This window comes from Balaenoptera physalus (assembly GCF_965194825.1).
Source record: "Balaenoptera physalus genome assembly, chromosome: 6".
In the NCBI taxonomy this organism is placed as follows: domain Eukaryota; kingdom Metazoa; phylum Chordata; class Mammalia; order Artiodactyla; family Balaenopteridae; genus Balaenoptera; species Balaenoptera physalus.
The window spans coordinates 59,235,396-59,260,080 of NC_138885.1; the positions used below are offsets into that span (position 1 = coordinate 59,235,396).

The window sequence follows — 24,685 nt, forward strand, 5'->3', positions numbered from 1 at the left end:
GTATTCCCATTATTATTGATCCAAATCTCTTAAATGTTCACTTCAGGGCACGTGTTACTTCACCAACCCAGGCCAACCTATTTCATGAAGGAGAAATTCAGTCATATTTCCTCTAAATTCAGAAGAGATTAATGTGTATTTTCAAATCTCTAGTGATTTGTATCTTTTGTTATCTAATTAATCTAGCTCATACTGGGACTATTTTGTTAAGCACTTATATTAAATGAAACGATTGTTTTATTTTAAAATACTGAAACATTATTTTAGAAATCAACACCAAAGAACTTTAAATTAATATCAAAACCTGAAATCCAAAACTGTAAAAATTTCTTATGCTACTTGACTCTTATTTCTTTTAGAAATTGTCATATATATTATACTGAAACCAGGTTTTCTTGGCTCTAAAATTTGTGTAAAATGACCTCCCACAAGTTCTCTTATCATCAAATAAACGCATACTTTTTACCATGTTTTGTACCTAGAATGTTAATTCTGCCATATGACAAAATTAAGAATGCCAAACTTAGAATAGTTTTCAGATTAGAGCAAACTTGGAAGTTTTCTATTTTGTTCAATTGCTATCTCCCCTCAAAAATGAATTATTAATATGAAACCATGCAACCAGACGAAGGCTTAAATAATGTGAGTAATGGTAAAAGACTGGTGTGGAAAAAACTTGAAATTACATAATCATTTTTATTAATTTTATCTTGTCTTGTGACTTTATTTATCAAGCAGCAATGAAAGAAAATTATAATGTAAAAGCAAGTATTTCTTTGCTTACAGTGCATCTGGAGAGTGGTTTCATTCTTCTTGGTGAGTGAATCTCAAAGTCAAGACTGAAGTGTTTTTATCACTTAAACAAACCACCTCCTAACATAAAAGCCCCGTGGCCTAGAAGAAATTCAATATCCATGTGCATCTGCAAGCTGGATTAAACAAAGCTGGCCTTTGTGCTAAATAATATTTTGAGGGGCGTGGCAAGTAGATGTGTATATAAGTGTGTACTTTATGTTTAGATGCATAAAATATACACTAAGGAAGAGAGCTGGAGAGGAAAATACAAGTGCTAATGGAAAAAGTGAACCTCATGCAGAATGCTCACTTAAAAGGGAGATCTATGAAACAAACCCCAGGGGTTGCCTTCAATGCTTAGTTAATTATCCTAACCCCTACTTTGGTTGCTTAGGATATATAGATTTTGTCAGAGGCTACAATTTAGTGTTGTTTTCTTGTACAACAACTTTTATTACTGATATTAATTGAAGAAGTAGAGCATACAAAAACCATTCTATCTGTCATTCATTACTGGTAATTTTTGAGAAATCAAACTACCTATTGAGAGGAAGAAAAATCTCCTCCTAGGATGAATGTCAGTAGTAAATAGTCATTATAAAATGCATAAGCAATGAAAAGAAATAAATGGCAACACATAGTTTTTACTTGTTGTGGAAATATCCTTTAACTGTCACCAGAAGACTGGGATTCTAGTTCTAGTTCTGCCACAAACAATTTCTGAGGGCCTGTTTTAGTTTCAGGAGGCTAGGCTTAGTGATCCTTAGGATTTCTGCTTTGAAATTTTGTAATTCTATAAAATAAATATCAGAAGAGTATGGCAATCAAGACAATATGGTACTGGCACAAAAACAGAAACATAGATCAATGGAACAAGATAGAAAGCCCAGAGATAAACTCACGCACCTATGGTCAACTAATCTATGACAAAGGAGGCAAAGATATACAATGGAGAAAAGACAGTCTCTTTAATAAGTGGTGCTGGGAAAACTGTACAGCTACATGTAAAAGAATGAAATTAGAACACTCCCTAACATCATACACAAAAACTCAAAATGGATCAGAGACCTAAATGTAAGACCAGACACTATAAAACTCTTAGAGGAAAACATAGGAAGAACACTCTTTGACATAAATCACAGCAAGATCTTTTTTGATCCACCTCCTAGAGTAATGGAAATAAAAACAAAAATAAACAAATGGGACCTCATGAAACTTCAAAGCTTTTGCACAGCAAAGGAAACCATAAACAAGACAAAAAGACAACCCTGAGAATGGGAGAAAATATTTGCAAACGAATCAATGGACAAAGGATTAATCGCCAAAATATATAAACAGCTCATGCAGCTCAACATTAAAGAAACAAACAACCCAATCCAAAAATGGGCAGAAGACCTAAATAGACATTTCTCCAAAGAAGACATACAGATGGCCAAGAAGCACATGAAAAGCTGCTCAACATCACTAATTATTAGAGAAATGCAAATCAAAACTACAATGAGGTATCACCTCACACCAGTTAGAATGGCCATCATCAGAAAATCTACAAACAACAAATGCTGGGGAGGGTGCGGAGAAAAGGGAACCCTCTTGCACTGTTGGTGGGAATGTAAATTGATATAGCCATTATGGAGAACAGTATGGAGGTTCCTTAAAAAACTAAAAATAGAATTACCATATGATCCAACAATCCCACTACTGGGCATATACCCAGAGAAAACCATAATTCAAAAAGACACATGCACTCCAATGTTCATTGCAGCACTATTTACAATAGCCAGGTCATGGAAGCAACCTAACTGCCCATCGACAGACGAATGGATAAAGAAGATGTGGTACATATATACAATGGAATATTACTCAGCCATTAAAAAGAATGAAATTGAGTCATTTGTTGAGAAGTGGATGGATCTAGAGACTGTCATACAGAGTGAAGTAAGTCAGAAAGAGAAAAACAAATATCGTATATTATGGATGTATGTATGTATGTGAAACCTAGAAAAATGGTACAGATGAACTGGTTTGCAGGGCAGAATTTGAGACACAGATGTAGAGAGCAAACTTATGGACACCAAGGGGGGAAAACCGCGGTGGAGTGGGGATGGTGGTGTGCTGAATTGGGCGATTGGGTTTGACATGTATACACTGATGTGTATAAAATTGATGACTAATAAGAATCTGCAGTATAAAAAAAACAAACCAAAAAAACAGCTAATACTAAACTTTCTTTGGGTTATTTGTATGGAAATATGTTAATATAAATGTTTCAGACATTACATGAAATTTCTAAAAATCTTATATGTTCTGGTATAATGTTATAAGTCATAATTCTAGTTATTTAAAATGTGTATCTCAGAAATAACTAAAAAAAAAAAAAAGTATGGCAGCCCTCTGTATCTAAATCATTACCTACACTTAATTTTTTTTTCAACAACACGTTTTATTTTATTTATTTATTTAGTTTTTGGCCACGCTGTGTGGCACGTGGGATCTTAGTTCCCTGACCAGGGATTGAACCTGTGCCCCCTGCGTTGGGACCCGGAGTCTTAACCACTGGACTGCCAGGGAAGTCTCTACATTTAATTTTGACATGAATCATCAGAGAGCCTTTATTTTTCTTACCCTCATGCCTTCAAACCGGGATAAAGCCCTCAGTGGTCTTAAAGCTCTTAATGTCCGTAGGGATTTGATGGCACCAAGTTCTGAGTAACCGAGAGCATTGGCTACCAAGCTAACCAAAGAAACCTAAAGAAGAAACAAATATCAATCAGTCCACCAAGAAAATATCTATTCTTTAGTGCCAACCAAATAAAACTTCAGACATACCTTGGCAGCCTTCATATTCCACATAGTGCGATCATCTTACATTGCCAGCCTCATATCATATTATTGCTTATCAGTGAAACTGGAGTCTTTGCCCATTTATATAAACATCTGTAAACCTCTCCAGTTAGATATTTTACCCATGGAGCCCTTTTCAACCTGTGCATACACCACTGATGATTCTGGATTTGATTCAAAAGCCATATGCTCCACGTATCTGTGCTTAATATCATTGATTAGAAATCATGCTTTGCTTCCAAATTTATGTAATATCTTGGTTATGTGTATTGGAGGCATTGACCATGTAATAGAGTCAATAGGTTAGATATCTTCTCTCCCCTTCCAGGTCACATTAACTTTTTATGGGCTGAGATGAAGCATTTTTCTTTTAACGTTCCTAATAATGTCTGGTTGAATATGTTTTAGTCAATATATGTTGGATAAATAAAAAAAGAAGAAACTATAACCTGGAAAAACATTTATCGACCACATAGTTTCATAGTAATGAAAAATATTTTATCTAAACTACTGGACTTACAATTTAGAATACAGTACCTCTCATTCAGAATGATAATACATCTTTCTGATATTTACACAAATGCTAAATTTTACTTAAATATATGAAAGGTTAAAGAAGACATGTCTTTTTTCGGAGGAAGAGACTTTATTGCTTTTATTTTCTTTCAATATAATAACATTTATTGAAAATTTACTATATGTTAGGTTCTGTTCTGAGTGTCTTACATGTATAAATCTCAAGAATTAGGTACTATTACTTTTGCCTTTTCACCAGTGAGGAAGTTGAGTTTCCCCCACACTCCCCCCTTCAAAAAAAAAAAAAAAAAAAAGGATGTACAGGTAGAAAGAGGTGAAGTTAGAATCCAAGTGATCTGACTTCAAAACCATATCTTAACCTTTTTCCTCCATTATCAAAAATTCATTCTTAATCTGAACCACAGAACACAGAAAATGACTTGTATGATTATCTTCTCAATTCTTGCAAGGATTGTATATAACTATCCTCTTCTTGATGCATTGGAGAGAGGTTAATTTACTACATCCACTGGATGGCTTAAGGGTCATGGTGTAAAGGTGACACCAAAACCAGAACCAAGACTTTACAGGCAAATGGAGCCACTGTCCCCTCATTGTTTAATTTAACATACATCTAGCAGAATTGAACAGAAGAATAAATGACTTGAATGTTAAACTTCACTAGTGGCAGTATAATTTATCGAGCTATTCATTTCTGTCTAGTGTTCGCTGCTACAGAAGAGTGGAAAGATGGGGAAGGTTATTATTAGAGAACCCACAGGCTTCTATATTCTGGGCTCATTTGCCTCCAGAAGCATTCACAGCTTCTTTAAGTTTCTGGAGCTGCTTTCTGAAGACTTCCCTCATCTTCCCAACCAAGTCCTGAGACTTGTGCATTTAAAGGGAAGTGGCTGCAAATTTCTCAAGACCCTGATGTAAGGAAGCCCACGCTTTGAAAGGAAACAAAAGGTAATGGTCAGAACCAGGAGGTTCTGGAAGAATAGCAAGTTGTGGGTTCAAAGCCGAGAGGTACCACTTGCACACTGGGGCGGCTCTGTGTGTTGCTAGAGAAGCTGCATTGTAGTGAACTGCCCTCTTTTAATGGACTTCATGTCATTTTGTGTAGGACAAAAACTCATTTTATTGAGTTAAGTATTGTGAAAAACTTAATATGCTTTAAAGGCAATTTTGAAATAAATAATTTTAAAGATTTTCAACATACTTAAAATTGGAAGATGATGCCTTATGTTGGTAGCGTGCTTTAAAATTTACAGTGATCTTTTTCACTCATTATCTGTGTCTCAGAGTAGTCAAATGACTAGTCCAAGAAAAGGTAGCAAGGGGCAAGCACATAATTGGAATTTCTGTTTTCAAGTCCAGTGTGTTTCCCATCTCAGCAACTTTGTCCTCGACCTTTCAATACACAGTGTTTTAATCTTAGTCTCTTATGCTAAACACAAAAGGCATTCTTCCTAATGTGTGCAAAGTGTAACAGAAACTCTTTGCCAAAAACTGAATTTTTAGTGCAAATTTACATGATTCTAGATACCTTACTACCCAGAAAATATATGAAACCACAGGGGGTGGTTTAGTTGTCATCCACACCCTTCCACGGTCCTGTGGCAGTTGAGACTGAGAAGGAAGGGAATAATGCAGGAGGGGGTTGACGGTTCTGAAGAAGACCCTGGAAGTCCTGTGATTGTTTAATGAACTAAGTGAGATGAATTTATTTCCCTTAGAATGGCTAAAGGTAATTTTTTAAATTCAGTATAAGCAGTTAAAAGATTAACACCATATGATCACCTTCATACATTGAGATGATACATTTCAATGCAAAGCCTTGCTTAATTTTTGATGGAGAAATTTAGAAGCATTCTCATTAAAACCAGAAATAAAAAAATATGTCCACTACCAACATTATTATTTAACACTTTCTGGAAAAAGAAATAAGAGCTATAACAATTAGAAAAGTGGAAGAAGCCATTATTTACATATATGTTATTGTTGACCTCAAAAAATCAGGGGAATAAAGTGAAAAACTATTATAAACAATAATATAATTATTTTTGGTTCTAGTATATTTTTTCATATTAATTTTTTAACGTTTATATGTGTCTTTTGAAACTACACAAACTTTAAAATATTAACAAGGAAAAATGAAAGTATAAGAATAATCTAAAATATTGTTTTAAGAAGAGCAATCAGAAAGGACAAATTCCACCTGATATTAAAGCTAATTATAGATCTGCAAAAATTAAAGCTGTCATATTAGTAGACAAAGAAGTGAATTAAACAAACCCAAATTAGACCCAAGGCATACTGGCATACCAAGATTTAGCACATAGAAAAGGGTAGCATTTTAAATGAGAGGTGAAAGAAACAACTAAAATGAGAAACCATTTTGAGGAAGATAGAATTGGAGTCTCACCTCACACCTTACACCAAAATAAGTTCCAGACTGATCAAAAACTAAAACATAAAAATGGATGAAGAAACAAAACTCAAACAGTAAAGCTGAGGGAAAAAGCATGACAAAATTTTTTAATAATCTTTAAAGCAAATGGTCTTCTAAGCATGAGAAAAACCAAAAAGGGAGAAAAAGGCTGATAAATTTGACTAAACCAATATGAAAACATTTTCACATGACAAAAAAAAGCTCAAGAGACAAAAGCCCAAATCAGCAAAATAGTCATACCACATGTGACAAAATAGTAAATTTCCTTAATGTAAAAAGAGGTCCTACAAATCAGTAACAAAAAGGTCATTAACCAAATAGTATAACATACAAATTCCCTCTAAACTTTCATTTTAATATATTTGTTTGAACAACATATTTATTTATACTCCTTATTGAAATTTAACTCGAAGGAAAGCAAAAGAATACAAAGAGAATGCAAGAAGAGACAAGAAGGAAGAGAGTTTTAAAAAATTTCTGGAGTTTGAAAAAATAAAGCACACGGGAATGATTACTTTCTCAGCAGAGCAAAAGCAGCAGCAGAAACCCAAGTGCCTGAAGAAGTAAGTCAAATTGTTCCAATGGACTCTGAAAAGGCTCTGGACATGGAGGCCCTGTGTTCTTCTAAAACAGGGGGTTAATGGATGGCACTGAAAACAGAATCGATTGAAAGTCTCTATATAGGGAAGCTGGACATTCTTGAGTCCCTTCACCCACCCCTCTCCAGCCCTGCCAGAGAGCAGAGTGGAGTAATACTCCTTCACGGCTTACAAAGTAAAATCTATATTTGTTACAGAGGTCAGAACGTAGCAACAATAATCCACATTGTGGTTGGGTTTCCTTGTGAGACGACAAAAGCCTCTTTGATACATCATGCAATGGAGGGTTTTCCGTTAATAGTACCATAGGGTTTAAATAGCATGTGGACTAACTCAGTATTTCCTAGAGAAGGGCACCTAGAGTTTCAGATTGCTAAGTGCATACCTCCTTCCTTCTACTCCAGAACAGTCGGCTAAGCAGCTTCTAAAAACGGGCTCAGGTGATGGTGAGGGAACAGGTACAAATCTTCCATGGAAGTGGTGGCAGAGGGCTCTTAACGAAGATGGAAGGTTGGGAATACTGGAGATGGCAGGATTGGATCAGCTGGGATGGGTAAGGTTTATGGTAGGAATGGAGTGAAGACCATCCAGTGTCTGAGAAGTGAAGAGCAGTTCGTATGCAGTGTCAGTCAGGAATGAAAGTCCTTACACTTTTATGTAAGGGAAGTCTGTAACTCAAGGCTGCCTCTTTGCTTTTGACATTCTTCTACTTTTATCTTAGGCTTTTATAGTTTATTTATTTGTCTATAACTTTTTACATGATTAGAAAATTCATAATGCTCACCAGACATGTAAAAGTGAGCATCTTGGTAATTATGGTATTGTTTGTGGCAGAGGGAAACTGGAGATAATCTAAGTGCTCATTCCTGGGGAATGGATGAGTAAATTCTGGTGGTGCATCGCTGGGGACTGCACTGTGTCGTGTAGACACCATGGGTTCCGTAGGAATTTCACTGAAATATTCCAAACACCATTTTTTTAAAAACGAGGACTTTGAATCAGGTGATTTCTAAGTTTACTTCCTTGCCTGGAATTCCATAATTCAGTAATTTCAAGATGATTAAAGCAATATAACGCTATATGTTTTTCATGCTGAGAAGATAAATCACAGTATCTTTACTAATGGAGGCATCATCTTTAATCAAGTACTCTACTGGTAAAATACTGGTAAAAGTGCTAGTCTGATTGATAGTGAGCATGATTACTTATGGGGTATGTAATTGTGAATCTGTCCTTAGGTTTAATTATTGTTTTTTTCTAGGAAAATAGGAATTGTTTTTGACATTTAACATAATGAACATATGTTATATAGTCACTTAATAGCTAAGTAATTACTCCGTGTCTCAGTTTCCTCATCTACAAAATTGGGATCATAACAGTGGATACCTCAGTGGTTGTTGTGATGATTAAATGAATTAAAGCAAAGGTTAATCGTTATTAATATTATCCATGAGAGCCCTTATCTGCCTTTACTGTCACTGCTTAGAATCGTAGCAGTGATGAGCTGGTACGATATCCCATGGGAAGGCTTTTAGAAAAAGAAAGAGCCACGTGGATCTTCCTAAGGGAGGTATTTAACGAGGTCATGATTAGAGGCAGGGAGAACATTTATAAAGCAGCTCAGTGCTTTGTGACCACCTAGAGGGGTGGGATAGGGAGGGTGGGAGGGAGACGCAAGAGGGAGGACATATGGGGATATGTGTATATGTATATCTGATTCACTTTGTTATAAAGCAGAAACTAACACACCATTTTAAAGCAATTATACCCCAATAAAGATGTTAAAAAGAAAAAAAAAGCCATTGCTTGGTCCAGTTAGTCATTGTGATGTTGGTGTGTTGTTGAAGAGGAGGGTCCAGACCTCCAATTCATTTTTTAGTTGGTAATTTGAAGTAGAATTTGCTGATTGATTGACTGTGAGGGGTGAAAGAAAGGGAGAGGCTGAAGATGACATTTAGCTTAGCTTCATAAATATACCACTACCAGACTTAACAGGACATTCAGGAAGAAATTCATGACTGGAGGGAAAAAATAATGAATGTACTCAGTCAGGAGGAGTATCAGTAGGTATTATCTAGGAAGCAATTAGAAGTGTGAATTGGGGTTTAAGGAAAGACCAGTATTGGCTAAAAGTCATAATCTTTTAAAAACTGCAGTATAGAATTTATGCTGTTAAATTAACAGGATTATCTCTTTAAAACTAACCAGTGAAAAAATTGTCTTATTAATAAATTGATAATGCTAAAAGAATTAAATTCTTCCTGAAAAGGAAGAAAGTGAGTCATTCCTATTAGGAGACATTTGTAGAAAAAGCCAAAGCACATACTAGACTGTTGACATGGAAGTATGTTTGAAGAGAGATCAGAAATTGATATGAAATGATAATAATTTATAGCTATTCAGTTCCTTTACCTCAAAGTTCTTAATTTAATCAAATATTTCCACAAGAGCTCCAGGTGAAATTCAAGGCAGGTGTGTCCATATTAGCAAGGCATCTTATTGTTTTCATTCACCACCACCAAAGGCAGCCACCTTCAGAGTGTAATGTGGGAACTCTTTGACTAGTGCAACATGACATTTTACATATATCTGTGCTCTGTTGCAAAATATGGGGCAAAGAAAGAGCACAGTGCTAGACAGAGGTAGCTCTGACCTAATAGCTGTGTGACATCTCTAAACCTCATTTTATCAGTAGCAAAATAGAGATAATAATAAGAATTACATCACAGGATTGTTAAGAGATTAATAAATACTGTATAATTAAAAAGAGATATTGATAATGAGGTTGGTAATGTAGGGGTTAGGAAGCACGGTCATTAGAGCCAGATTCCTTGGTTACAAAATCCAGCTTAGCCTCTTTCTTATTTACTGTGTTTACAAGTAACAACTTTTCTTTGTCTTAGTTTCCCCATCTGCAAAATGAGAATAATTATGGTTTCTAACTCATCGAGTTTTGAAGATTAGATGAATTAACATATGTAAAGTGATTTTAGCAGCAATTGTACACAGTAAGCATTAAATCAGGGTTACCAATTTTCTTTATTATTAGGTAAGGCTCTGAATGAGTGCTATTCCCACAGTAAGTGCTCAGGAAGTCCTAGGCATCTTATTGTGGCTACTAATATTAATAACAATTCTGGCTTCATTATTGAGGATGCTGATATGTCAAGAATAAATGTCAAGAATGGCTAGGATCACCAGATTCTAGAGGTTGATGGCAATTGTAAATACATATTAGAATCAGAAAATGTCCCTATTCTGCTTTTATTCACTTCAGCAGAGCAGCTGATGAGGATTCTAAGGAGCCCTTGAGCAAGCAGGATGTCTGAGTAGCAGACATCAAGCATCTCATTTCAACCACATCAGCAACCTGTGCTGTCTGTAAAGTGGAAATCACTTGTGGACAATAAATATTTCATGATGGTTGAATCTTTACCAAGAGTGTGTTTTGGACACATTAGCACCTTAGGATAATTTAGAACCAAATTTGAAGTTGTCATGATAGATGCTCAATGAATTTTCTTAGGGATGACACTTATGCAAAAATCCATAAGGACCACAAGAAATGTGAATTTTTTTCAATAAATTACGATCACATGTTTAATTCATTCTGTGGATAATAATAGCATCTAAAGTATAGCTTGTATAGTTATAATACAGGATAGTTTGGTTTTCATATGAAGATAGTATCTTTTGCCTTTGGATAGGGGAAAATAATTATACAGAGTTAGAAAAAGTGGTCCATCTAGTGTGGTATTCTGACAACAAAGGCATGGGTTAAGTTGTCCTACTTGATTCCAACCTGAATGATCATACTTGCTGTCTCTATCTCCTCGCCTCCATTCTTTCCTCAATCTTACCAATATTTCTAGTACTTTATCCCCATACTTCCATGAGACATCTCTTAACCATGACAGCAATGACGTCTATTCTGCCAAATCTAAGTGTCATTTCTCAGTACTCATGTCACTTGACCTCCTTGCAGTCTTTGACGAAACTGATCACCTCTCCTTTGGAAAAAACCAACTATCCTCCTCTGGGCTTCTGTGATACCATGTATATTCTGTTTTCCTTTTTCTTCTAATTGCTACTTCTCAATCTAATTTACTGGTTCCTTCTCTTTTGCCCAACTTATAAATGTTGAAGTGTCTCCAGAGTTTGGTCTGGGCTCTTTTGTTTGTCAACTTGCATTCTCTGCCTAGGTGAGCTAATCCAGGTTCATGATTTCAAATGTCATCTCTTTCCTGATGACTGCTAAATCCATAATCAGGTGTTAGATTCTCTTCAGAACTCGAGACTTGTGTAAAACTCACCGTGTACTCTTGAATGTCTAATTGGCATCTCAAACTTAGTACATCCCTCTTCCACCTACCATCTGCTTGCCCTGTCAAGCCTGTTTTCTGATCTTACCCATTCCAGTTAATGGTTTCATCTTCTACCCATTTGTTCAGATTGAAAGAAACTCTGTTCATCGAATTCTCCCTTTTCTTCATATCATACATCCAGTTCATCAGTAAGTCTCATCACCTTAGTCTAAGACATAGTCTCTCTTTCCTAGATTATTAACACAGCTCCCTAATTGGTCTCCCTGCTTTGACTTTTTTGCTGTTCCTTCCCCGTAGCCAGATGCGATAATTTAAAAACAGTAGAACAGATCCCTGCTCACCCTTTCTCCCTTGAGTTTCCCATTGTAACTGTAATCAATATACATTAAATTACATAATATGTACAATATACATTAAATTACAGTAAAACATGAACTTCTTACCATGGCCTCTAGATGCCTTTCTGAATTCAGTGTCTATTACTCTTGCCCGTGTTTCATCGCACACAAGCACAACAGTTTTCCTTCTGTCTCTTAAGTGTCCCGGCTCATACTTCGGCGCCTTGAGATTGTTCTTTTCTTTTCCCTCAGGTCTTCAAATAACTGTCCCATTGTTATAGACTGAATGTTTATGTCCCCCCCAAAATTCATATGTTGAAACCTAATCCCCAGTGTGAAGGTATTTGGAGGTGGGGTCTTTGGGAGGGTATTAGGTCATGAAGGCGGAGCCCTCATGAATGGGATTAGTGCCCTTATTTATAAAAGACACCCCAGAGAGCTTGCTTGCCCCTTCCTGTATGTGAAAACACAGCGAGAAGACTGCTGCCTATGAATCAGGAAGCAGGCTCTCACCAGACATTGAATCTGCTGGCGCTTTATTCTGGGACTTTGCAGCCTCCAGAACTGTGAGAAATAAATTCTGTTGTTTATAGGTCACTAAGTCTATGGTATTCTGTTACAGCAGCCCAAATGGACTGAGACACTCTTTCTCATCATTTACCTTCTCATCATTTACCTCATCAAAGACACCTTCCATAGAGACTCTGGGTAAAACTCTCCTGCTCCCCACTCTGCAGTCATTCTCTATCCTGTTATCCTGTTTTCTTTCATAGCAGTGATCACCATCTGCTTTTATCTTATTTTTGGATTTTATTTGTTTACATCTTTACTGTCTGTTCCACTCTCTCCTAGAGTGTTAGATCCTGTAGATCTAACAGGGCTTGATTTGTCTTGTTCATATCTCCTTTATCTAAAATAGCATGTGGCCCTTATTAGGTGCTCAAAATATTTATTAGATCAATGAATGAATGTTAATGGAGGTTGGAGAGATAACCCAATACTTTTATTTTTAAGTAGGGAATTGAAGATAGATAAATTTTACATAGATAAATTTCTCCAGGTTTGAAAGTGTATTTCTTCTGGTTTGAAGTTACTTCACTTATACTTCAGTTTTTGGGGTTTTGCTTTGTTTTGTTTTGAGCTTTCTGTGACTGCTTAGTTGGTATAGCAATATATCTTATGGACTGTGAAACCCTTTTAAGTATGTTTTACTTGTACTTTCAAAAACTGTTTTAACTCTATGTTTACTTTAGCTTATTGGACCCAGTGGTCTGAGAACAAGTTGTTAGTTGAGGTTACATGAATTCACACATTTTAGTCCCTGCTTTGGGAAAAGAAGATAGACCCATTTAATTACATAACTTGCCCAAAGGTACCCAGTTCCATTTTACTAATTTAAACTTACTAAAAGGGAAGTAATTTGGGGGGCACCATTCTTTGACATTATTCTGTAGCTAACTAAGTGTCTATATTAGGTTTCTAAGGATTCAAACATGATACAAAACCTTGACAGATTTTTGCATCATATTTATTTCTTCTATATGAGGGAAATACACGGACTTAAGTACAATGTAGTAAGTGTTTCAGTGAATGTAAATTTTTCAGTAAATGAAAATATTTTAGTAAATTTCAGAATTTTCTGGAGAAGTTCTATCACATTTGTAAGTGATCTTCATACATGACAAAATTTTTTTGAACCAGAGAATATTATGTATTTCGTGTTCCATCATTTCAGGGAAAAGCTGGAGATCATAAATGCTGAATTCCAAAGCCAGTATGAAAATATAAATGTAACATTTGTACCAGTTAGATAAGAAATCTATAGGGTAAAGGGGCACTGAATTGAGAATTACGAAATTACGACACTAATCTCAACTTTGTTACTAAGTAGTTGTGCTATCTAAGGAAAATTCTTTAAACTGAGGCTTTAGTTTACAATAAATTGTTTAGAAGACTGTGTAGAATAGAGCCTAGATATTCTTTAAGGTCCATTCAAGCTGCAGGATATGAAAATATTAAACTTCCCTGTTTGGAGGCTTTTCAGGACAGTATTGAGATTCATCTCTATTATTCATTAAAGACCAGACACGGGAAGTTGGAAGTCATTTCTGATCTATTAATAGTGACTTGGGACCAGATTTCTTCTCAACTCAAAGGGTTAAACACATTTTGGTTATAGAACTATGAGTATGTATGTATGGGAGAAAGGGGAGTAGAATTTAGATAGGCCCACACTTGTCAAAGGCGATAAAAAGAATGAATGCACACATAATGACAATCATTGATTCATAGTGGCAAGCGTTACAACTAAAAATAAACTGCTTTATGATTGCTGGGAAACAGCTAGAGATAGTGCTTAAAGCACCTTTTTGAGGTGGAGGAGGCTGAGAAGCCTTGTGCAATGGAACATCACAGACTACAAAGGACCAGTTGACTCTCATTTTGCCCCAGTGCCTCTCCATTGCTTGGAATAAAAAAGTAGGCTGCAAGTCAGGTCTCATTATTGGCAATGTTCCTGTGACTACCCACCTCAGGGTAATCAGATTCAGAACAGGGCTTCTACACCTATCTCTTTGCATGGTAAATATTTCATTAGCTACTGAGATATCTAACTACTGATTTAAGAATGGAAATACATTTTATTGTCTCTGTGGGTTTGTGGCTGAATGAATACAGTGAATAGGTTATTTTAACATTATTTAGTAACGTACACTCTAGTAAGGGATTAGAGTGCAATTCTGACAATTCCTGGCCCCAAATCTGTCTTGATTTTACCTCCTGGAGATATTTTTTTTCAATTGAACTGTTAATAAGCTAGATCTGTCAATTAACAGATTTTTAGCTATTCCTTACCTTGAGATCCTTAATTTTCAGAAAAAGAAGAGCTATTTGCTTGTGGCATAGAACAACTCTCTCTGTGTTTTCTCTTACCACTGTCCACATTTTTAGGACCTTGTCTACTGCTTTCCCATGAAACTTACCTCATTTTTGCATTTTTTTGTAGTTTTTAAAAAATAATTGCATAATTGTGTCAGAATTAGTGAAACTAGGGTCTAATTAAAGTCAAGATTTTAATTATAGAAATATATGAAATGTCAAACTTGCCTCTTTTAAGAATAATTTCATAAAAATCACTTAGGATACTTACATCGACAATCAAGAAATCTAGCCAGCACCAGGCATTAGTGAAATAGGTTTGAAATCCATAAGCTACCCATTTGAGAAGCATTTCCAGGATGAATATATAAGTGAAGACCTTGTCAGCATATTCTAGCATGGTTTTGATAGTTTTTCGTTGTTCAATGTATATATCTTCAAAAGCCTGTGAATCAAGAATGCTTTTATTTTATTTGAATGGCTTGCCTCCACCAAATACTTGATGAAATTCTTAGTAGAATGCTTGGCACAAAGCACTAATTTGATAAATATTGGCTAATATCAGACAAATGTGGAACCAGACAAAATCTAAAGACTAAAACTAATGGAAAATGTCAATATCTTTACTGATTTAGTTTGTGCTTTCTTCTCTGCCTCTCAGCCCAAAATCTGTATCTCAATTACTTCTACAAAGACATGCTTTTAGGGCTTCCCTGGTGGCGCAGTGGTTGAGAATCTGCCTGCTAATGCAGGGGACGCGGGTTCGAGCCCTGGTCTGGGAAGATCCCACATGCCGCGGAGCAACTGGGCCCGTGAGCCACAATTACTGAGCCTGCGCGTCTGGAGCCTGTGCTCTGCAACAAGAGAGGCCGCGGTGGTGAGAGGCCCGCGCACCGCGATGAGGAGTGGCCCCTGCTTGCCACAACTGGAGAAAGCCCTCGCACAGAAACGAAGACCCAGCACAGCCAAAAATAAATAAATAAATAAATATTAAAGACATGCTTTTAGAGAAGTAATATGAACTCAGAAAATATCTAGAAGTTCTGTTAACGAGGGATAGACTTGGCCTATTCCAACCTTACTTTCATCAATTCTCTGAATGATCTGGCTCATTTTGAAAGAATAAATTGATTAGACATAAAAAAAATACACTTTTAGTCCGTAAATATTACTATGATTATTTGGGAGAACTGGATGGGATTTGACACGGAAGGTAATGTAGTTACAGAATGTCCCTGGAAATGGTTGTCTCAATAAGGAAAACATCTGTTAGAAAAGCACCAGATGAGAAATTCCATCTGGCTGCTCATGGTTCTAATTTATTCTGTAATGAATTTTGCATAGTTAAACCCTGGGTGCCAAGCTCTGCAAGGTACAAATATATCCCTTGTTTTGCTCCTTAAACTAAGTGTATGCTTCTAGTATTTTTGGAGATAAGCTATTTCACTAGAACCTGATTCTTGCCAATAATGTGTTACACTTACCAAAGCACCACTACTGAGAAGGATCATGAAGACAATGAAAGTCTCAAACCAGTTGTGTTCAACAATGCTATAGCAGGTTTTCCGAAGATTCCACCAGACTTTTCCTTTGCCTTCTTCTATACTTACTTGACAGAATGGAAACTTTTTAATACATCCTAAAAGATAACATTAAATATAATAAATTAGAAAAATATATTTCAGTCTTAAATAGGAAGAAATAAACTTTGTTGCTCCCTCCCCAATCCTAGTCTCAGATCATCATTTTATACAGCAGCTGGCTACTTCATTCCTTAGTTATCTTCAGCATCCCTCCTGTATAGTGAATCATTCTCAGACTTACATATCAGCCAGCTACCTAGAATCTCAGACTTACATATCATCCAGCTACCAAGAGCTGCTTGAGTATAAATGGTTCCATTCTTTAACACTGCTTAGGATCTCTCTTTGCCTCAAGGCCAATCATGGACAAGAACATCTCTCAGGTTTGGGGAGAAACTGCATATTCAAATTGTTTATTCATTTTTGGATGTGATCCTGGATTTTTACACACTTCTTTTCACACAGAAAATTCCCCTGTCTCCCTAGGTATCATCCACTGTCAGTTCTCCCAAGCTATTTATTTCCAGCCTCAGTGCTTTTCTTAGTCACACCTATGACTCATCTTGTCAGTCAGTATCTCTTTTCCTTTGTCCTCCCGCTCTTAGCTTTCATGTTATTTCTAACTTCCATCCACTCTTCTGCTCTGAGTTACTACTTATGGGATTCAATCCAATCACACTGAATCAGCAAACTTTATTGATTTGTGTGCTAGCCACTGTACTGGTCACTGTGAGAATAACTGCTGGTCTCCCTGACAAGGCTCTAGAGCACATCTATATCCCCAAACAGCTCTGGTCACAGCCCAAGTTAACCACATTTGAAACTGTAAGAGATGGAATGTAATTATTGCAGCATCTATAAATCAAATCACAACATTGCCAATGAGGTCTGAAGGGATTGCTTTATCAATAATGAGATGATGTTCCAGAATGCCATTTATCTTCTAGGGTTCACTTCTCCACATTCCGGAGGATGAAAGAAAGGACATGTCAAATTATCTTAATTGTCCAGGCACAGTAGCTGCTATAGTATAATCAGGAAATACAGATAAATTAACTTTTTGGAAGAAAAGAGGAAAACAAAGATAAATATGCCTTCACCGTTTCTTTGAAATATTTCCTTCAAATGAGGTATATTTAGTCTCTGTAAGGAAAGAAGGGAGATTGCATTTAACCATATTAGAGCTTGTTTACCTTCAGTAAAACAAGCTTCTGGCTTAAGGTCTTCCTCGGGTTCCATTTCAGCTTGTTCACCTTCTCGGGGTGGAGCAACATCAACTGTACTTCCTTCAGATGAGCTGGTTGCATTTAATTTCTGGAAACAAAACCCCATTGCAAAGATGTGATTTTTCTCCCCTTTTATTCAGCTAATTTGGAAATGCTCTGTGATGGTGTGAAAAAATGGTGGTGGTAGTGATAGCATTTGACTCTGTTAACAGTACTGATAATTATGTACTAATAATTTAACATACTTGAAGTTCTATTGTTTAAAACAATGTAACTACTAAGTTGAATCAGACAAAAAATGGTTAGACAGCATTCAGTGTGGGTGATTTGGCAGGGAGTGATTATACTGATTAACTTGTTTATGATCTCTGTTTGTCTATGGATGCCATATGAAAATAATTTAATACATCAACACTCAGGCCAAATCAAGAATAGTTTAATAAAAGTTTGGTATGCTGACATTCACTATTGATTATATTAATTAAAATGCTTCAAATCAAATTGTAATTTCCACTCTTCAATGGAAATTTTCAGAGGGTAAAGAACATTACCAGTTGTCTGTAACTACTGTCCATGTTTCTGTAATTTTAGAAAGGAAGAGTGGCACATTAACATTAGTCACAGTCATTATAGTTCAACTTTGAGCTATATTTTTCTCTGGCTTACATAATTTTCTTTTTACTTTACTAGCAGAAAAATGATAGATCTGTCTTTCTCTTTCTCTCCCTTTTTTGAACTGCTTAAATGAATTCAATACTTGCCAAAGAATTCTAAACGAAATGGAAATTTCTTCATAAATGATATTGTTCAAAATCTGTATAGACTTTCATTAGGAGCACATTCCGAATTCAACATGTGATCAGGCTGTGAATTTTTCCTTTAAAAAAACTATTGTGACATGCCACATGTCTAGGAAGAGCCACTTTAGTGTTGCAAGAATAAATATCTAATAAGTACTCTGATACCACTTGGGAAGACATTATGGATATGCAATGCTTTGTGAAAAGTGATGCAAAGACATGACATACAGCACAACCCAGGGAATGTAAAACTTTTAGAATGAAAGAACATGGACATGTTAATGGTTTCAAAGGCCCCATTAACTTTAGTAGCTGAGTGATAGGGTCACTCTGCCCTAACCCTCTGAAAGAGTTAATTTGTTACTGAAAAATACCTGGATAACTCCCTAAGCATCAGTCATATTGGAGGAAATTTGGCTCAAAATTCTTGATTTTTTGAAATCACCATGCAAATGTAGTTTAATACTTTATAATGTGAACATGGAAGAGTAGTATCCAGATGATATTTTCTGTGGTATTACTTTGAGGGTGACGTTAACCATGTCCAATTAAATATATTATGAAAGTTACCCTAAGTCAAATATAATTCTATAATAAAATATCTCCTAGTCTGGAGTATGCTAAAGAGAGACTAGGCCATCGATTATGGCCGATGGTTCTTAGGATCATTAGAGTACAAGAATTTTTACCATTAAAATCCTCTACTTTTTGGAGAGGTGGAAGGTCAAGACATATTTTCTTCTCTCAGCATTTCTTACAGCCAGAATATCTTTATTCTTTTAAGAAAATCCCAGGAAAGCTACTGCTGGATAGAATTGCAGCAGCTTCTGGTATAACCAAGAAAATACTAGATAATTCTTCCCTTCCAATTTCTTTGGTGGTTTATGGGTTGGACACTATGACATTTGATGAGTGGCAGCAATTATATCCACTGTATAAATAAGACCAGTAAGAAACCAAATTATTTTGAGGTTAGTTATAAAAAGCTTCATGTTTCTTCTTCCTCTTGGCCAATCCAAGCTGAATAATTTCTTCTGAGCCTGGTCACGATCCACCTTTTCCATGAAGCCTTTCTTTCTTACGATTTCTCCATGCTAAATTTTATAGAACGTTTTGCCCATAATACTTGTTTGCTTTGACCAAATATTCTCATAAATATATGTATATAAATTATATATATACATAAAATTGTATATTTATGTACATATATATTAAAATGTACACACATACACAAATATACATCTATACACCGAAAGATCCAAGCGTAGAATAGACACTAAATGGTTATGTTGAATTTATGAAAAATGAATGATTGAATGCATTTTGTTGTTACTGTTATAGAGAGAATTATAGTGTTTAGATAATTTGATCTCTTCATTTTGATATGTAACTCAATTGTGGCCTTTACAGAAGTCTGTTTAATTGTATTAGAAAATGCGTTTTTTAATGAATAGGAATTATTAATGATATTTTAGTGATAAAAACACATATTTCCAAAATGTTTCTCTAAAATATTGGCAGACATTCAATAAAGAAATCTGAAGGAAGAAAGTAATAAGTATATATGTATACACATGCAAATACACATATACTTTTCCATTTGAAAACTTTAGAAAATATACTCACCCTTCACTTCTTATTTTACCACTGTTAATAGAGTTGTGAAATGTTCAATTTTTTGCATTATAATTCTCTGCCATGTATTACACAAGTGTCTTATATTTAAATACAAATATTTAAAGCAAATCCTTCACAGCACAAGTAATGGTGGCCATTAATCTGAATGACAATTGTATCCACCGTTTACCAAGTATTGACCTCTGGATGTGTCTTTGTTATTGGTACTGTCTTTAGATTGTAAACGTTTGTGAATGTGGTTAGTATGTTAAAATACAAATAATTTCAATTTTCTAAATGGCTATGGAGGTTATGTACATTGTAAAGCAGAGAGGGTCCGTGTGTGAGTTAGTTTACCTCTATCTGCCTGGCGTTATGAAGCATAGCGTGTCTTTTGAAAACAGACAAGGAAAAAAACTCTGCATGTATTCTGCTCTTCTCAAATGAGCAGAACCCATTTTACATGCAGGATTGCTTCACCGTTATCCAGGAGTTTTTCTGATTATAAGGATAAGCTCATTAACCTTATGCTCTGCAAAACTCCTTAAGGAATGTTTAGACAGAGACTTAATGAACCAAGGTTTAAAAAATAGTTGGTAGGCTAGTGTTTCTGCCACTAAAAAGTGTTTTGTGGGAGGCTCCTTTTCCTATGAAAGTTGGCATAAAGTTAATTCCTGCTAGTTGGAGAGTCAGGCTTATTCGTGATGTAATCTTCATAGGCCACATTTTTCTCATAAGAAAGTACATATACTTTATCCTATGAAGTTATAAAAATATTGTATCAACTACATAAACATTTTAAAGTTGTGAATTTACCTACATTTATAAATTAAAGCTTAGGCTGTGTTCTTATTAAGTTACAACAACTTACCAATTCAGATATACTGCCTGATAAGCTTTAGTCACTGGAAACATAAAGAATTTTACTGCTGTGTTTTTAAATTTTGAAATTTATATCCTAGAAAACTACTTAAGCATTTAAAATTCTATACATGGATATAATACTATCTTCATAATCTAAACATTTCTAATTAAGTTCAACACTTTGGCATTCATACTCTGGTAGAGGGTAGTTTGTCATACATTTTATCATAGCCATACCAAAATGACTTCCAAATTTTATTTAAAAACACATAACTGATTTAAAAGCAGGTGACTGATGATAAATACAAAGAATAACTTACTTTCTTTAAATTGCCATAGCTGTGCTACTAAAATGATAAAAAAAAAAAAAGAAACCTGAAATATAATTTTCCACATTAAGGAACTTGATGACTATACTAAATAACTAAAATTAATACTTGTTCTGAAGTAGTTATAAACATGTAATTAGGTATATAGGCATAACAGTAGAAAGCTTCCATAGAAAACCACATACTACAAGCTCATCACTTGTTTTCTTGTACTGTTTTCTCCCTATCCGTCCAGTATTTTATGGCACTTAAGGCTAGATTCTTCCATCCCTTGTAGAAACTACTGAGCCTACAGAGGGATGATGACTTATGCTCTACAAACGCACACTGGAAAGCAGGTTTGAAGATGCAACATTCTCCAGGCCTAATTCAGCCACAGGAAGCATGCCTGGCTGTAGCAGAAGCCCGGCGCAATGCTGTGGAAGCCGCACGCTGGTCTAAGAGCCATATTCTCAAAGACATGGCACCTGAATGTGAAGTTTTCAAGGTTAGCTGCAAATACTACTTGTAAGAAATGACAGAATCAGCACCCAAAAAGGCCATTTTCCCCGGATAACATGAACTTATATAGAAATCCCCCCTTATGGCGAATATTGCTCAATTTTTATCCAATTAAATAGTGAAATTTAACTTTCAGAAATAGAAGAGAATGTTAGCAACTGGCCTACTTCCACCGAAATGCGCTCACATTTCATTTATTTTCAGTCACCTATCAAATGTTTGACTCTCACAAACTGCTGTATGATCCAAAAGGCAAAAATAAAAGATTCAGCCATTACAGACTGCCTTTAAAATCTAGCCATTTCTTTCAAAACTTCTGGGTTTTGTCTTGAAAGTAAAAGAAGAAAATCTTTTGGTTACACAATCTATCAGGGCCTTAGTCTGATCTTTTGGATATGCATATCCATATCTTGACTTATTATATTTCATTTGAAGGACAGGTAGCCACACAGTGAGGTCACTGGGCTGCATATCCAAGGCAGGAAGAACACGACTAAAACCAATGGCTCTTTTTTTTCTGGACCAGTATTGAATGGTTAAAAATATAAACCATCTCTATTTTGTTTGGCCTTAACATATTTTAAATGTGTAACACCCCTGATGCACCTTTTATTTTAAAAGAGCCTTATTAAGAACATAATATAGGAAACTGACAATAATTATATGGTAGTTGAAGAATAAGGTAAAAGGGCATCCAGCAGGCAAAAGAAAAAGCTGGTTTATGTTAAGAAGATAATACAAAAATTTCCATCTAAACTTGCCTTAATTTTTATTTCAGCAGAAGTACACTGAAGCACCAAAACCATTCTCTAAAGGTCAAGATAGGTTTAAAATGGCTATTCACACTCCCATCTGTGCCTCTGAAAGAGTTGCGTCACATTCAGTTTCACAGAGAGCATTTGGAAGACACTGAGAACGTTAACAGAAATGGGAAGCTAGAGGTATTCTCCCATTGCTCTCCAGATTCTGAAAACAGACCACAGGGCCTTTTCTAGAAGGGTACGTGCTTGGGACCTTAGTCAAGCATCATTTTCAAAGTTTCCATAACGGCTTTGAAAAAGAGGGAATCCTGTTATAAACATGGTGTAAAAGATAATTTTCCAGTACCATTTAATTCTGCCCTGCTTGTGAAGAGAAAATAATCAGATTTTCTTCAATGACTAATAATCTTGTTTTACTCCTAAAACTAAAAAGTCATTTTAAGTAAAATTACATAAATCACCAGGGGCTGTATTTTAAAAAATTTTTTATTTATAATTTTATGTCTGAATTTGTTTCATTTTACAACTAATTCTCAGTTATCCCTAAAGAAGAAGAGAGTATGTATAAATTAAACCTACAGACAAACCCCAAGCTCTAATTAGGTTTTTTTCTTTTTCACCAAAAGCCTTGAAAACTGCTAATACTCATGAACTTTTCACTTTTGCTTTTTAATTTGCCTTCAAGAACACTCACTCTGGGGAATTCCCTGGCGGTCCAGTGGTTAAGACTCGGGCTTTCACTGCTGTGGACCCGGGTTCGATCCCTGGTCAGGGAACTAAGATCCAACAAGCCATGTGGTGTGCCCAAAAACAAACAAACAAGAACATTCACTCTGGCTGTGATTCCAGTAACAGGAGAAAGTTGAGTCAAGAGAATAAACTAATGATTTATTTCATCCACAAACCTACAGCAAGTTTTAGAGATATCCTTTACTTCTCATAAAACTATAATCAATAATTAATAATCCAAAGTAGGAAATTTTCCAAGTCTCTTTTTTGCCTGCTGAGTTTTGGGTAGAACATTTAGGGAGAAATTAATGTAGATCAGGGAAATTTAAAAAAATGGGTACACTGAACCAATTACTTAATATTAAGATGCAGTGAACTTTTCCTGCCCTGTATCATGATGCTTTTCATTTTTTAATTACAGTGATCACTTAGGGTTTGGCAGACACATGACTTAACAACTTCCCCAAACTACATGAAAATCCAAGATATGTGGTGCCCAAATGTATACAGACTATGGCCCTTCATATCCAAAATCTCATGATCACCTTACTGTTTTTTTTAACGGAGGCTTTCCCCCAAAACATGAAAGCAAACATTTCTATCTGGAGCACATGAATTGGATGGGTTGAAAATTATATTCACAGATCTGAATATAATGATCTGAAAATGGCAACACTATCAAACAAACCCTGTGAGGCTCATTTTGGTAATACAGTTTACTTATAAGGGCTGAATCAACAACAACAAAAAGTTGTGGTCTTATTTTAATGAAATAAAAGCAGAAAAATATTCATCCTCTCAAGTTCTTAACTATTTAGAACTTTAAACATTTCTATCATGTTTTAAAATAGATATAAATCCTATAGAGCATGCAATTATTGCTTTTAAAAGCCTAAACAGACTAAACTGGAAAGTCATTAACAGAATCAAATATGGTGTTGGGACTGCCCGTCTTGCCTGACCATGCTGTGATGTGTCACACGATTCAGCAGAGAGCAGCTGGGCACGTCTAGCACTTCCTTGCCATGGCAGGGGAAGGAACGTAGCTGAGTAGCATGCAGGCCAGTCAAAATTTATTTAGAAAGTGATTGTACATGTACAACTTGCTTGGGTAACCTGGGTAAAAGTGGTGGCACGAGCCTCTGGCTGGTTAAAAAACACCAGAGTTTCATTCTTGAAGGCTCCAGCTTGATTTTACCCCTGTGAGAAGTAAGAATGGTAAGCAGTGAAGGTCACAGTATGATATTCCTAGATTGAGCTTTGGAATTCAATTTCAAATATGCTTCTTAAGAGCATTTATTCTATATCCTTCACCTGGGAAGACAATGAAACCTTTTAAGAACTAAATTGTAAAAATCCATAATTATATAAAAATGTCAAGAAATCATGTTTATATAAAAACAAAATTCTACATTATATCTTGTCACAAAATATGTATAATTCCAAGTTTTTCCAAAATAAAAGGATCACTATTTTGAAATCCATGCCTTCAATTTCCTTAAAATTTTTTTCATGCAAAACTTTATGTT

The 24,685-nt window shown here is 35.5% G+C and overlaps 1 protein-coding gene across 19 annotated transcripts in view; it reads right to left on the reverse strand.

Annotated features, from left to right (window-relative positions):
- SCN3A (sodium voltage-gated channel alpha subunit 3) overlaps nt 1–24,685 on the reverse strand; it is a 118,572-nt gene that overhangs the window by 9,353 nt on the left and 84,534 nt on the right. For all 19 annotated transcript variants that reach the window (XM_082464855.1, XM_082464856.1, XM_082464854.1 and 16 more), the window contains 4 exons: nt 17,523–17,643; nt 16,231–16,385; nt 15,018–15,191; nt 3,418–3,540 (listed from right to left, as the gene is read on the reverse strand). In XM_082464855.1, coding sequence (XP_082320981.1) covers nt 3,418–3,540; nt 15,018–15,191; nt 16,231–16,385; nt 17,523–17,643 — 573 coding nt within the window. The remainder of the gene's footprint in view (nt 1–3,417; nt 3,541–15,017; nt 15,192–16,230; nt 16,386–17,522; nt 17,644–24,685) is intronic.